This window comes from Dendropsophus ebraccatus, chromosome 2 (assembly GCF_027789765.1).
Source record: "Dendropsophus ebraccatus isolate aDenEbr1 chromosome 2, aDenEbr1.pat, whole genome shotgun sequence".
Taxonomy (NCBI): domain Eukaryota; kingdom Metazoa; phylum Chordata; class Amphibia; order Anura; family Hylidae; genus Dendropsophus; species Dendropsophus ebraccatus.
Genome location: NC_091455.1, coordinates 89,700,730 through 89,716,206, shown reverse-complemented (window position 1 = coordinate 89,716,206; position 15,477 = coordinate 89,700,730). Strand labels below are relative to the sequence as shown.

The following is a 15,477-nucleotide window of genomic DNA, read 5'->3' as shown; positions in this document are numbered from 1 at the left end:
CCTAACTGTAATGATGTCTAGAACTGTGCCCCTAGAGCCCCTTGTATGCCTATGTGGTGTTCTCTCGGAGGGGCCGTGGACACACCATCTTCCTTAGAGGTATTATTCCTAGCTAGGGAAGCGGTTGCTCTAAGGTAGATGGACCCCCACCCTCCTACGATTTCTAAATGAAAAAAGTGGTTAATGCTGTTGTCCCCTATGAGAAGTTTGTGTATAAGAACAGAGGGCATCCAAAAAATTTGACAAGGTGTGGGGTACTAGGTGCGCCCCTTTCCTTGTATACAGTCCAAGGATACCATTCTCTTTGGGACAGCTTACTTAAGTGCACGCTTATTTACTCTACAAGTCTTTGTATCCATATTGGTAACATGTACAATCTAACCCTGGTGGCCATCTTACAGCACTTTACGGGTGGCAGGGATTCATTGTGGGGTTTTTTTTCTTTACTACAAAAAATTATTAAAAATGTAGATGAGCCCTAGAAGCCCTTTTACACAGGTTGACGGGCTGCAGTAAGGAATGCGAAGCTCTGATCAGCGCCTGTTTGCTATGCCCTCACAAGGTACAATTCATCACATTGCATTTCGGTTGGAGTCCTGTTGTGGCGGTGCTGCAGTGTATTTACTAAAATGACAGTACAGCATTGCATTGCGTGAATGCTGCCTTACACAGGGCTGCAATGAGGGCTCCTGGGAAGGTCCGTTTGCCCCATGATCTGCCCATGTAACGCTGCCCTAAGTGGCCCTTCTTACGATCCTATGCCAGCTTTGTATCCATAGTCCCGATGATTTTCATCGGGAGCTTCCATGCTTATGAAGATACAGCACTTACTGAGAGCTTCAGCCACCCCAGTACAGTACGGTACAGTTCAATAATCAATTCGTTAAAAAAAAAAAACAGCAATGTTTATAAGGACCTCTGTGAGGCCCCGCCCCCTGACCTACGCTCAGGCGCAACAAACCAATCACGCGCGATGGACAGTGACAGCCGGAATTGCAGCCGGAAGCCGTGGGGACGCTGCGTGCAGAACGCGAACGTCCACTCGTCCAATCACAGAAGCGAATTACGTAGGGGGAGGGGATATGTAAATCCAGTTTGAAAAAGACGGCGGGAAATCTGAGTTTCGCGGGAGGACCTTCGCGCGTAAACCGCATCCCTTCATTCATTGTCAGCTTCCTGGAGCCATTTTTCAGCCGCGGCGGTGGCAGGGAGGTCGGAGCCGGGGCCCTATCGCACATAGCCGCACAATCCGCCTCCATCGGCCTCTCCCGGTGCTCGATAACCCCCAGACGAGCTCATCCCGTGCACCGGGTGGACCCGCTCTAACCATAGCCCCGACTATTTCCAGGGTGCGGGCCGGGCCGAGCGGATTACGGGGGTCAGACGGAGAAGAGCGGGTGTACCCGGGAAAAGAGCGGCGCGCACGGAGGAGGTGGAGGCTGCTGCGAACCATGAGGAAAGCAATCCACCCCGGGCACGACAAGCTGCTGCTCCCCGGGCTGCAGGGCGCCGACAAGAGCTCCGGCTTCACGGGGGGGTTCGGGGCCGGCGGGGTGCTCGGTGCAGGAGCTGGCGGATACCTGCACATCCTGTCCTCCCCCGGCCCGGTGCACCAGCAGCCCCAGCACGGACTCTGCGCCTCCGAGCAGCACCCGGCAGCGGCCGCCAGCTTCATCTACTCTACCCCGCACGGACCCGCCGCCAGAGCCGGCCTACTGCAGCCTACCCTGGGGCGCCCTCCGGTAATAGCAGCAGCCGCCGCCGCGACCCCCATCCCTGCAGCGTCACATAGGGCGCTATATATAGCCGGGCGGGGTGTGGGCCCGGGGCACTCGGGGGTGGCCAGGTGTGGGGGGCACCGTGCGCTACGGCCTCCTCCAGGGGGCGCTAGGTGGGCAGGCTCCCGCCCCGGATGGAGGGGGCAGGGGAGAGGTCACCTGTGTGCTGCCGCCTGTTTATGCATCTGTCACTATGGGAGGAGGAGGTGGGGGAGCGCAGTGTGAACAGGCAGCTAGCTGCTCCCATTATATCCCAGGCTTGTGTACAGCACTGTGTGAGCAGGAGGGTGTGCACCTGGGGGGCAGTTAGGTAGTGCCCATCCCCCATCACCCCCCAGATTGCTTTGCAGTTTCCATGGCTTGTGTGACCTGTGTATCCTAGGCCTGCAGCCTGCTCAGCTGCCTCCCAGATGGGAGCTTTATAACTGGTCATGTAAGATGGCCGAGACCCTGGAGGTGTCCGCCACAGCAGTCACCTCTGTCTAGCTCTGAATGGGTTTAGTTGAATGTGGTTGCAGGTCAGCTAGTGATGGTGGCCTCGGGGTGTCAGCTAGTGATGGTGGCCTCGGGGTGTCAGCACTGCAGAGATACAGGGCTGCAGGGATACAGGGGTGCGGTGCAGGGATACAGGGGAGTCAGCACTGCAGGGCTACAGCAGTACAGGGGTGCAGTGTTGACTACAGGGATGCAATACAGGGCTAGGCCCAATAACATCTCTTACAATCCCCCATATTGTGTGTGAGGCCTAGGCCACATACTCTAGTCCTATGGTCTGCATGTGTTTTGTCAGTGTTGGAGCATTAGGTCAGGGGTTAGGTCACTGTGAGCGGAGAGGCCACCACTTCCTGTAGTAGTGGCTCCTCCTCTGGCTGGTCTGGGCCATCACATGGAAGGTTGTTCATTGAAAGGTAAGCAACTAGTGCAGGGAACTATTACTACAGTAAAAATGGCAGCTCTTGCCTGAACTGACTACCAAGGGCTTGAGAAGCGATACTTGTGGTCTTCATGTGTCTCTTAGGCTAATGCCTGCCAAGTTGGCCCACCATGTACTTCTCACAGTGCCCCCTGACCACTCAGGGCTGTAGGTACAGTGTATATAGGGCTCTGTATTCTGCAATGGAATCCACTGCAAATCTGCGTCCTAATATATTCAGCGGCAGTCTATGCCTTGGCTTATATGGCACCAACTTATCCAACATGAAATGTGAGATCTGCATGTGCACAAAGTAACATTTCATGGATAAATTTCTATGCAGTTTATAACTTTGCCCGGATACGGTTTAGCCCCGTTGTATAGGACTGTTCCATGGCATGTAATCTAAATCTAAGTGACCTGTTTTTCTATTTGGGAAATCCATAGACTTTATAGAGCCTTGGGCTAAAAACACACATTGCAGATACGTTGTAGACCCTGTGAGCCAAAGGCAGAAGTGGATCCAACTGGGAGGGGAAATGTAAAGGAGGATGTTCTACTTCTAGCAGGATCCACTTCTGGCGCACTTCTTGCTCCAGTAAATTTGGAGCTCTGGCTCCTTCAGGGGGTTATGTAGCGCCTGTCAAATTAAATGTCCATACATATAATGTGTGGAAGGATCAGGTCTGCCAGAATAAGCTATTTGAGATGACATCTATTTACTATCACACAGCATCTGGGCATGGTTTGCCTTCCAAGAGATAGGGGACTATATACAGCTGTACCACCTATAGCATCATGCTGGCAGAACACTTGCATGCAGAGCTGTGACCACATGGTACATCTAGAACAGTCTAGAACATGTTGAAAAACAAGCGACTGATATAGCAGCGATCTGCTGCTGTCGCTCTATTGAATAGGAGCATCAGCAGCAGACGCTGCTATATCCTATGGGCTGCCCGAACGATCAGCGATCACCCGGGCAGACCCCCCCCCCCCCCCGCGCGCGGGGAACGAGGAGCAAATGAGCACTGACAGCACTCGTTTGCTCCTCTATGATGACCTGTGGAATAGGGCCATAATTCTTTTTTGATAATGTTGGTCAGCATAACCTTGGGAAATGGTTAACAGCCCTAGTATAGGTCAAAGTGTAGAGGTGTACCAGAAATCTACAGTAAATGTCAGTATAAGGCCTTATAAAACCCATTCTTCTGAAGCGTCCTATGCATTAAACCCATTGACATGGACAGGATGAAAACATGAGCAGTCCTTTTTCAGGGCTATATTAAGCAGAAAAGATCTGTATTGTGTGGACCTGGACTATGGTGGCTTTGTGACAGCATGAGAAATTTGCACATGTGGCTCTTTAGTTGGCAGCTGCAAATGACTCTTAAGCTTCACTAGGGGTATCGTAGTGTGACTAGGTTTTGTGGTCAAAATAAACATGATGGCTCATAAGTCACTCATCCTTCGAGTGCTTGGTTTTGTATTTGGGGTCCTTGGCATAATTGCTTACAGGCTTTTTGGTGTATGCCAGCCTTTCATCCGCTAGGTCATAAAGCTATTATTGGTGCATTGCATGTCATTCTTATCCAGGTGTTGACTATCTGTTCACAATAGCTACTGGTGTATTATTACCTGTAGTTCCCCTGAGATTGGTGACTAATGTTGGTGCCATGATGGCCTTACCATTAACTCAGTTTGTCACTTGGTCCTCAGATAAGCAGTACTATGTCAATGTGAGCTATAAAATGCCTGAAAAATTCGAAAGCCCCCTCCCTGTTTGCCTAGTCATCATGAAGGGTTAAGGTTTGTAAATGCTTCAGTGAGTTAGTCTCCATATTGTGAAGTTTCAATGCAGACAGGCTGCGCCCACTCTGAGCCAACTGTTCATACTTGTCATAGCATGAGGGTGGAACATGGGATCTGGGCAGTAAACAGTGCTGCAGCGTTGTGCACAGTCTTTGGAATCTGCATAAAAATGAAGCAATTTACTAACTACAGAATATTTTGTCCTTGTATTAAAATGTCGTCTGTGTTGCAAGCTCTGAGTTTAGTGATGGCCACCTCAAGATCCTACATTGCAGATGCAGGCATACTTCAGGATACCAGAGAAATGTTATGCTGGCACTTACCATGGGTGATCAATGTTTTGGATAAGGCAGGTGGGAATACCCCGTTTAGTCTTAATTTTTCAAAGTCCTTCAAGGAAATATAACTAAAATATAGGTGGTTTTGATTTGTGCTATGCAAGCAGTCCATAAACCATTTTTTCTCAAATAGGGTTCCCTGGAAAACCCATCTAATTTTCAGGCATGGGCTGTGACTACACGTAACTTGCTACACGTTAACTTAAGTTGCTATATTGTTTGTTTCAGGCAAAGCGACGATTAGAACTTGGGGATGGAAGTCAACAGTATATCTCTGAAGGATTGAAGACTCCAAAAGGCAAGGGAAGAGCTGCTGTGCTGTGTCCGGACAGTCCAAAAAGTGGGTTTCATTAAAAGGATTGCTCTCTGAATGAAATCCTGTGTGTGTGTGTGTGTGGGGGGGGGGGGGGGGGGGGGGGGGGGGGTAGGTAAAGGGCTAGTGTGGTGTATAACATTCACTAAATAACACACATTACAAAGTTATACAACATTGTAATGTGTTAAGTGAATGCCCCCCAGCCGTGGACCCGGAATCACTGTTGACCCCTGACGCCATCTTGGGATGACCACGTCAGGAGGCCGGCCTGACTGCTCCAGCCCTCGCGATTGGCTGAGCTTAACAGAAGACGTCTGGTGCTAAGCAGCTGATGACGTACTGGAGGGAGGTGGGCATAAGGAAGGGCTGGAGAAGTCAGGTCGGCCTCCTGAAGATGATGTGATCGTCCCAAGATGGTGGCCAGGGTTGACAGTGATTTTGTGAGTATACTTTCAGGTCCACGGTCGGGGGGCATGGGGAAGGGGGTCATATGCTTAAATAACACACATTACAATGTTGTATAACTTTTGTAATGTGTGTTATTTAGTGAAAAAATTTTTTTACACCGCACTACCCCTTTAATTTGAAAATGAAAGTCTGTTTCTGTTTAGCCTTTGTAAAGCTGCAGTTGAAGTCCAGGGAAAAGCGTCCAGTTGCACACAGCCAACGATTGACTGTTTAGTGGAGTGCGTAGCTGCAGAAGGTTAAAGAAGCCCTAGACCAGTTGAGCAGAGATGTTTTTGTACTGGTCACTGTTGGCTGACTGGCTTGAGAAAGTGGTGTTAATTTATTTTCATTTATTGGAAATGTCCTAAATTTTTTTTTCCTCCTTTCATTTTTGGCTCTAGCTCCAAAATCTCCACTAGAAAAAACACGATATGACACTTCACTTGGTCTTTTGACTAAGAAGTTCATTCAGCTGCTTAGTCAATCCTCTGATGGTGTTGTAGACTTAAATAGAGCTGCTGAAGTCCTCAAGGTTCAAAAAAGAAGAATCTATGATATCACCAATGTATTGGAAGGCATTCATCTCATTAAAAAGAAATCCAAAAACAACATTCAGTGGATGTAAGTATAAAACTTGTCTAAATCCCAAAAACATAGTCACGATTGCTTACATTTTGTCTTTACTGCAGGGGGCAATGTTCAGGAATAGCTTTTTGCTGACTAAAGGCATAGTACAGTAGGGTTTCTTCTAGGCTTGACACTCCAAAATTATAGTTCCCATCATACCTGGGCAGCCAAAGCCATATCTTTGGCAGTCCAGACATGATAGGAATTGGTTTTGCAACAGCTGAAGAGCAAAGATTCGCTCTTTATCCTAGGCTGCAAATACCTGGCAACGTTGAGCCTCTTCTCTCCTAACAAACGTGCTTATTGCTGCTAGTAAGCACCCAAAGATTAACAGGCCCAACATTGCTGGGTATTTGCAGCCAGGGGGAACTCCCAGTAGGTGTTATCTCCATATCTGCATAAAAAGCTGTCTCTGCTGCAGGGACATATATCTCCTGGTTAAGGTGGCCATACACCTTCAACAACTGACATCCTTTCCCCATCCTCCCCAAACATAGGACGGTCCAACTTTGCAGTGCGCTCCTTTGTTCTCTGTGGGGAGAGGAAAGTAAACCTGTAGTCAGTGTGGGTTATCGCTCTAGGAACAAAGGGGTTGAGCAGAGATTTTCATCTCACCCATTTTTATAGACATTCTGTTGGCGAATGGAGAGACCCACGAGCGGCAGGTACGACTAGAGTAAATGGTGTATGGGGCAGGGCTGTGGAGTCGGTAAGCCGCAGCTCCGACTCCAACTTTGACTCCTGAATTTTATCAGGACCGACTCTGACTCCCGACTCAGACTCCTGCTCCTTCATAAATGGCAAGTCATATACCAGGGGAGTAATTTATCACACTGGCTCAGCAGCTTCTCCCTAATGTACTACATGGTCTTGGGACAACTTCTGAGGGAATAAGGAAACATATAAAGCAGCTTCTCCTGCGTGTGCAGTGGATGCCAGCCAGTCTCCAGCCTCCATGTCCTGAACTACTCACAACTAGACTAGATGGAGCAGGTGATCTTTTCCTGCTGACAATCTATGTTTCTGACTAATTATTCACCATACGCAAAGAAACACTGCTAACAATGCCAGATCCCTGTGATATAGGTCATCCATAGTGATATAGAGAGGGGTCACACATAGTGATATAGAGGTCACACAGTGATATAGAAGGTCACTGTGGGGGCACGCAATAGCACGCACATACACACACACAGCTTGTTGCAGCCATAGCACACATACACACAGCCTACTGCAGCCATAGCACGCACACACACACACAGCTGCAGCCATTGAACACTGAAGAAAAATACACAATATTCTCCCAGAGAGAAAACACCACACTGAGGACAGAGGTTACTGCTACACTACTTATGTCGTCTTCTCCTCATCCTCCTCTATATTACACAGGATATCTTCATATTACACTGCTGCTCATATACAGGCGTCCAGGAAGAGAACAGCACAGATCTCCCCCCACACAATGGACTGTTCCAGCTCAGAAACAAACTGCCAAATAGTGACCGACAACTTTTCCATGACCACCCTTATGTAATAGGGCCAGTGTCCTATTAGAATGCTGCTCATAATGTATATTCATGAGCAAAACTTAAAAAAATGTAGAATTGAATTTTGATATGAATTTTACAAGTTTAAAGCTGGAGTTGGTACATTTTTTTCCGACTCCAGCCCACGCTAGCTCAGACTCTGACTCCACAGCCCTGGTATGGGGACCCTAAGAGGCCCTGTACACTGCTTTTACTTCAGTCAACAAAAAGCTGCTGACAAGTCTGTTAACAAGTCTGTTAATTCTCAGATTATTGGTGAGCAAGACAAAGCAGAACAGTGCAAAGGTATACCTGTAGCATACACTACAGAGTTCAACCCCCTTCCCGCAGAAGGATGTACCAGTGTGACCCCCGCTCTGAACCTTCACACTGCACCCGCTATTTAGGGCAGTTAAATGCAGTTGTCACACATGACAGCTGCATTTAAATGCCCTGCATAGCCCCTCTTCCTGTGTCTAGTGGCCGGATCCCCCAACGCAGTCATGCAATGGCAGAGGTGGGATTCGTTGTACTGGTTGGATCGGGACTCTGCGTCAGAATGACGCTGATCCCGGCTCTGCAATCTGTATCTGGTCTGCAGCAGACCAGAGTAATTGGAGCACTGATCTAATGGATTAGTGCTCTTATTATATACACAGCATTTATCTCAATGGGAGATCAGTGCTGTGTATATAGAAGTCCACCAGGGGACTTCTAATGTATGTAGGAAAAAAAAGTTTATTAAAAAAAAAAATCCCATCCCCTAATAAGTTTGGATCAACCCCCTTTTCCCATTTTATAAATAAGTTTGGTTTCACAGGAATAGCCCCTTGGAAGTATGTTAGGTGTCAAGAATACCACTTAAAGTCAGTGTATTTTTATGCGGTCTTTGTAACAGTAATAGTGGCACTGAAGTGACTAAAGTTGAAGTTTACATTTTCATGGCATACATAGCTATACTAAATTTCAAATATCAAATTATGTTTTTGTTTTTTTTTCTTTAATTAACCTAGGGGATGTACTCTTCCTGACGATGGATGTAATATGGCACGATGTCAAGGGCTGTCCAAGGAACTCTCAGAGCTCAGTCAAGAAGAGAAGAAGCTAGATGATTTGATACAAAGCTGCACCTTGGATCTAAAACTCTTAACTGAAGATTCAGAGAACCAAAGATATCCTTTACAAAACTATGAAGCATTAGCAACAGTGACAATGTTTAAAGAGACTGGACTGGGCTTGAGGCATAAAGCTTTTGTCTTGTCTTGATGGTACTTTCTATGTGCTGGCTTTCATAAACTCCTGAAATTGTTCATGTTTGTGTAAAGCCTTCCACCTTGGGCTCTGTTCATGTTACCGTTAAAGCCCCATGGTAGAGGTATAAATCAGGAGGCAGTACTCGCGACAGTTACCTCTGTTGAAAGGCTGCGATGCATAGAACTCTGTAGGCATACAGTAGGATTTGATGATGATGAGCTCAGATTGTTATATATACTGCAGTTTCATTTTCTGCTGAAAGAATGATATAGTGACATACTAAAAGGATAGACGTTTGTTCAAGGGTCTGGAGCCTTTAAGCATGTGCACCCAACCTGTAAGCCATGCAAAGTTTCCATTTGTTATGTGAACAGGGCCTCATAGGTTTTTTCATGGGATCATGCAATGGTTTTCAATCAGAGCTCTTCAGTATGAAGGGAGGAGTTTACAAACTGCAGCTACACTAATCTACCTGCACCTTATTGTGTTTATCTTAATGGGAGCTACAATGTCCGTTTTTAACGGCCTGGTTGTTACGGGCGAGTTTTGTTTACATCCTTAACTCTATTCACGTTGGCATATGTAACTTATCAAGATATACGAAAAATCAGTGGCCTTAAGGATCAAACTGTTATTGTTGTGAGAGCTCCTCCGGAGACTAGACTTGAAGTGCCTGACCCAGTTGAGGTATGTGTAGTTCTAGCTTCTTATGCAGAGTTTTCATTATCTGCATGGTCTTTCGGGGTCTAGAGGTGGGTTTAGACAAGAGACAATTTTCATACTTCCGTAAGAATAAATTAATTTATGGCATGGAGTATCTGTATATGGCTGCTCAAAGCAGTGCCTCTAGTGAAACCTGTGTCAAATATAGCTCAACAGTCCAGGTTCCATACATACACGCATATATGTATGAGTGATATATATTTCTTTTCTTTCTCAAACACACGCAGTGTGCTGCAGCCATTGCACGCATGCACACACCCTGCTGCAGCCATAGCACACTGAAGAAAAACACACAATCTTCCCCAAATAGAGAACACCACAATGTGGACAGCATTTACTGCTCCACTAATGGCTTCTTCTCATCTATATTACACAGGATATCTTCATATTATTAAATGCTGCTCATATACAATCATCCAGGAAGAGAACAGCACAGCCCCACCACCACACACAATGGACTTTTCTAGCTCAAAAACATTTTTTTTTCCAAACACCCCCCCCCCCCATCTAATAGGGCCAGCACTTTGTTACTGATGTATGGAGGAAACTAAATGTATGAGGGAAAGTGTTTTCTAGTTTTAATAAATCTGGGTATTAGAGTGATAGAGCATAAAATATGTTAATGAGAAACATTTATTAAATGTAAACAAATTAAATTTTATATATATATAAAATTTATTTATATTAAAGCTGGAGTCGGTACATATTTTTCAACTCCTGCCAGAGCAGAGGTCTGGGAACTATAGGGCTTAGCACAAGCATTGGTGGCAGCAGAGGTGTCCGTCACCCCTTATTGCTGCAGCTCAACAGAAGTATATACAGAAAGGAAAAAAATATCTATTTTATACATTTGTTCTAAGCATGTTATTACAAAGTATTAGAACTTTATTAAAACAATGTATTGGCAAAAAAAGTCTGGCATACTCTTATTAAAATAAAATAAAGCCAAAAAATTGTAAAATAAAACAAGTTATATAGTTTGTTTAATGTCATTATTCCTTTAGGGTGCGTTCACACCTACAGGATCTGCAGCAGATTTGATGCTGTGTTCAGTTATTTAAATGAAATCTGCTGCAGAAAATCAGCTGCAGATCCTGTAGGTGTGAACGCACCATTAATGTGCACTCCCTAAAACAAAAGCTCTTAAAAGTTGCAATTTTTTTTTCTAAGCCCACAGTACATGTTATGGTAAAAATGTCATTACAAAGTATAATTGGTCCTGCAAAAAAAATCCACATAGGTCTGTAGATATGAAAATTAACTTGTAGCTTCTAGAAGTAAAAACTCTAACCCTTTAAGGATGCAGACAATTTTAGTTTAAGAGGCTGTATAAGATTACATAGATTTCTTTCAGAAACAACAACTCCTGTCCATGTGCAGTATCTGATATTGCAGTTGAGCCCCTTTTTCTTGAGTAGGTTGAACTAAGGGTGCCATGTCTTGTTAAAAACATATAATACAAGGAACAATAGTAAACAGGCAGCCTGGCACATGGTTGCTATAAACATCACTGTAATAGATTCATTAAGTTGCAGGGTCTTTACTGAGCTCATATTTACTGGAACAGAAACATTAATAGGATAAAGCAGTCAGCAGTGGAGTTAAACCCTGATAGGGATGCTCAGTAGATCCTGTGTTGGCAGACATTAGTATTGCCCCATGTAAGACATTTATCTGATTCAGTGTTATGTTTTTTTTTTGTATAACTAAGTTTTTTGCTTTATTCTGTTTGTTTTAGCAGTACAAGTAATTGGATAGGAGGATGTGTGTGTGTGTTTAAACTGAATTGTGTTGTACAGAATGGCTTGTGTTAAAGGGTTATTTCCCCCCCCCCCTCTTTAAGGTATGTTCACACTAAGTAAAGTAGGCGTTATTCCACGGCGGAACTACGGCTGCCTCAGTGTGTCATATCTCAATGGGAGAGAGCTCCTATGCAGCCGCTGCTCTCCGCTAAGTGGCCCTTATGGCCTATTCTGCCATGAATGTTTGTTAGAGGGGTCCTCCCCCACCCATCCGACTTAGATAGGTGTGGGACCTGCATCTGTCATACATATTTTGGCACATCCATTGGCAATGCCATAAATGTCCAAATGGGAATACCCCTTTCAACAGAGAAGCCGTGACACCAGTGTGAACTGACTTTAATATATATTTTTTTTTTATTTGCAGAGTTTACAGATACACTTATCCAGCACTCAAGGAGCTATTGAAGTTTACTTGTGCCCTGAAGAAAGTGAATCCAGTAGTCCAGTTAAACAAAGTAATCCTGATCAGAATGGGAATCTTCCAAAGCCAAATTCCAAAGGTAAACTGAGACACTGGCAATCATTTATTGTATGCACTTGGGAGGGGGATGTGTGTGAACTCTGGCATTTAGAGATGTTTACTTCGCTGATGTTCAAATCTAACTTCTTAACCCATCTGTTTTTTTTTTTTTTCCCTGCAGAATTTCTGTCCCCTAACATAGAAAATGTAAACTGTAAAGTGGAAGCAATTTCTCCCCTAACATCTCCAACGAACCTACTACAGCAAACAGAGGATCAAATACCTTTGAATCTTGATAGTCCTTTTGTGAACTTGCTTCCTCCTCTAATTCATGAGGATTATTTGCTGAGCCTCGGAGAAGAGGAGGGCATCAGTGATCTATTTGATGCCTATGAATTAGAGAAATTGCCATCTCTAGAGGACTTCATGTGCAGTTGATCTATTTTACAGTCTTACCACCATGGATTGTTTTACATGGAATGCGATTGGAATCTGAGTTACTTACTGGCATCCCCTACTTGACACCCTATTTGCCTGTCCCTTTTAAAAGGCATGTATTAATCTGTGCAGCAACGGCTGCAGAAAGTGCAGTTATTTGATGAAATATACTTGAGCCTATGCAAATTAACAAGGCTAGGATGATGCTCCGGGGTTGCTGAAGGCACAAACAAACAAGTTTAGCTTTCACAGTATATCTCAATACTTGGTCTGGTGAGGTCAGTCTGTGCCTTCCTGTTTCGTTCTCCCCAGCCTATGTGGAGAAACTCCACAATAAATATGAACTGTTTTGCATATGCTGTGTGCATTTTGTTTTTCCTTTAAATATAAGGCCACCTCACACTCAAGAAGTACAAGAGCCCAAAGAAGTCTTAAGAGAACCTTGCATGTTACATGTACAGATACATTGTATTGGAAGGTATACATGGTGTATCCATTCATGGTGCCCTGGCTCACTATATCCTACAGTACTTGCTTACCTGGGGTTTAAAGTGCCTATTTAATGCATTGTGTGTAAGAAGGAAACATCGTAATTCCTTGTTTTGAACGTTTTTGTTAACTAAAGTTAAGTTCTGATGTCCATTACAAGTGTTTTGTGTTCTGTATATCATGGTGTGACCAATCTTTCCATATATCATGGGCATATTAAGCTGTTTACACAATAGTGGTTCCCTAGGGACCAGCTGTAGTGGCGCGATCCTTTTTTTTTTTTTTTTTTTTTTTTTTTTTTTTTTTAAATACCTAGAGCATTTCAGAGCTGCTGAATTCTCTTGCTACAAATATGCTTTAATCAGGTGACCTAAAATATGTATGCAGCTTTTTCACAAGGTTAGTGGTGCATTCACTTCTGAATCTTGTACCTGGCTTCTTTTTGTTCGTAGTCATCAAATTTATTACATTTTGCAAGCTTATGAACTGGTGGAGATAAATGTGCCAAAGGCTTGTCAAAGGTACAGATGTGTAGATCACATTATGCACTGAGGACAGTTTTTTTTTCGTTTGTCTGGTTTATCTCTAATAGGTGTCTTCTATATATTTAACCCCTCTTTAAATTAAGTTGTCCTCTTGATCGACTAATCAAGAAGGGGTAACAAAGCCCAGGCCCTTGATCAGGTGCTGCAGGCTATGTGCTTGCCTCTGCAGGGAGAATATTACGTCACTGCGATTGTTGTGAACAGCTGATCATGCAATGCATGCTCTGCTACGATTGGCTGGACTGGTAATGGTTCTATATAGCTAAAAGATGTCCTGACCATGGCTCTTCCCCTTGTGTTTATATTCCTTCATCGGGTATGTGAAAGGAGATTTGTCTTAAGACAATCCCCAAGTTTGGTGTGCATTGAATTTTAATAGATTTGTGTTTCTGTATCAAATGAGCACCTGTTCGAATCAGTCAGGCTTTAAGTTGTCTACAATATAATGCTTATATGTGAACGGCCCAAGTTATCTTGTTTGTAGCATCAAAGCATACAATAGCTATCCTTTTGGAGGTACTGACAGTGAATGCACCATTGTGCTGGTAAGATCTTTTTATCGTGCAATTGGGTGCCATTAAAGCTGCTATCGGGTTTCACAAATGTAATTGGTAAATTTTTAAATTAAACATTTGGGAACATATGAACTAGTACAATGTGAACAGTGTTACACGTGTGTGTCTGGTATGTGCGCCATTTTGATTCTCATACATTATATGTCCAGTCATAGACTGAAGACCTGGGAAACTGCTATTAGGGGAATTTAAGATATTTTTGTATTTTATTTGGGTCAAACTTAAATTAAAATTATTTAACATTATGGTCTTTGTGGAGCAGAAAATGTGAGTTTGTGTTTTTTTTTTTTTTTTTTTGTATTTCATGGGATTTATTTTTTTTGGGGGGGAGGGGGGTTGTGTGACTTGATGTAGACATTTGGTCTTTCTGCATGGGCAGGAACAATTCACTAAAGTAAATTTTATGGAGAAACTTGAGCGCTGTGGTTTTAGATGAATAGATTGTAAAATAATGTAAAAACAAAAAATTTTTTAATGCTATTTGTAAATAGATCGCTTACAGGATGTCCTGTAATGTAGCTATTATGTTCTTTACATTCATTTTTGTAAAGTAACCAATAAATGTTTGTTTTTTCTAATTTGTATATTGTGTGTGATGACAATGTCTGATACAACAGCTGTTTAGGTGAAAACATGTTCATGACAAACTGAGTAGCAAAAAACAGGTCACACAGCACCATTTCACCATTGTCCTCTGTTGTGATGTCCCTACCTCTTTAAGGCTCCAGGTTTTCTCAATGGTAGTTTTGTGCTTGTAGTAGCCTCAGTAATTTTATGCTTGCACAGGAAGAGGTAGAATGTTTTATCTGCTTAAGTTATTCACTTTTCGTAACACAGAAAATAGCTTAATGTCTGGCTGCTGAAGAGTCAGCGTTGGGTTCTTCCCCCTGAGCTGCTTGTAAGGCCTCATCACTATAGTAAATAAGTGTGTAGCTGCTAGATCTGTGCTCGTTTACAGCAAGGTCTGCATGGAGATTGTTAGAGATGTCTGTGCAGCCCCCCCCCCCCCCCCCACAGCCCAATTACTGTCCATGGCATTCCTGACAAGTGATTGGCTGAGCAGCTTGTTCTGAGCAGCAGCTCACAGAGAATGGCTCTCAAGTTGCATCTGTGGCTGCGGGGAGAAGACAGGAAGACAACGGGGATTGTGGAGATGTATGTGTAAAGAAAGTAAAGTTCATACATTACATCAGCTGTTGGCCACAAATTGCTATTCCTAAAGAAACGATCAGCCGGTTGACATTTGTAGTCAGAGCTGTCTATTGAGAGGTGACTCTCACCAAGCCTGTAGGAAGATCCTCCTCGGTCTCTTGAGTAGCGTGTGGTGGGGTTATCCAGGATAAGGAAACCCAAGCTGTCCACTTCCAGAAACTCTTGCCTACCAGTGTGTGGTATTTGAGCCTGTTTCCATTAAACTGAATGGAGCAGAAT

General features: G+C 44.1%; 1 protein-coding gene across 1 annotated transcript; it reads left to right on the top strand.

The window, feature by feature from the left end:
- The first annotated feature begins 1,116 nt into the window (after positions 1–1,116).
- Positions 1,117–14,565, top strand: E2F3 (E2F transcription factor 3). Its single transcript, XM_069960157.1, has 7 exons — positions 1,117–1,742; positions 5,070–5,181; positions 6,006–6,225; positions 8,771–8,929; positions 9,584–9,698; positions 11,904–12,039; positions 12,181–14,565. The coding sequence occupies exons 1-7, from the start codon at positions 1,452–1,454 to the stop codon at positions 12,435–12,437; spliced, it is 1,290 nt and encodes a 429-aa protein (XP_069816258.1). The 5' UTR covers positions 1,117–1,451; the 3' UTR covers positions 12,438–14,565.
- Positions 14,566–15,477: the final 912 nt, after the last annotated feature.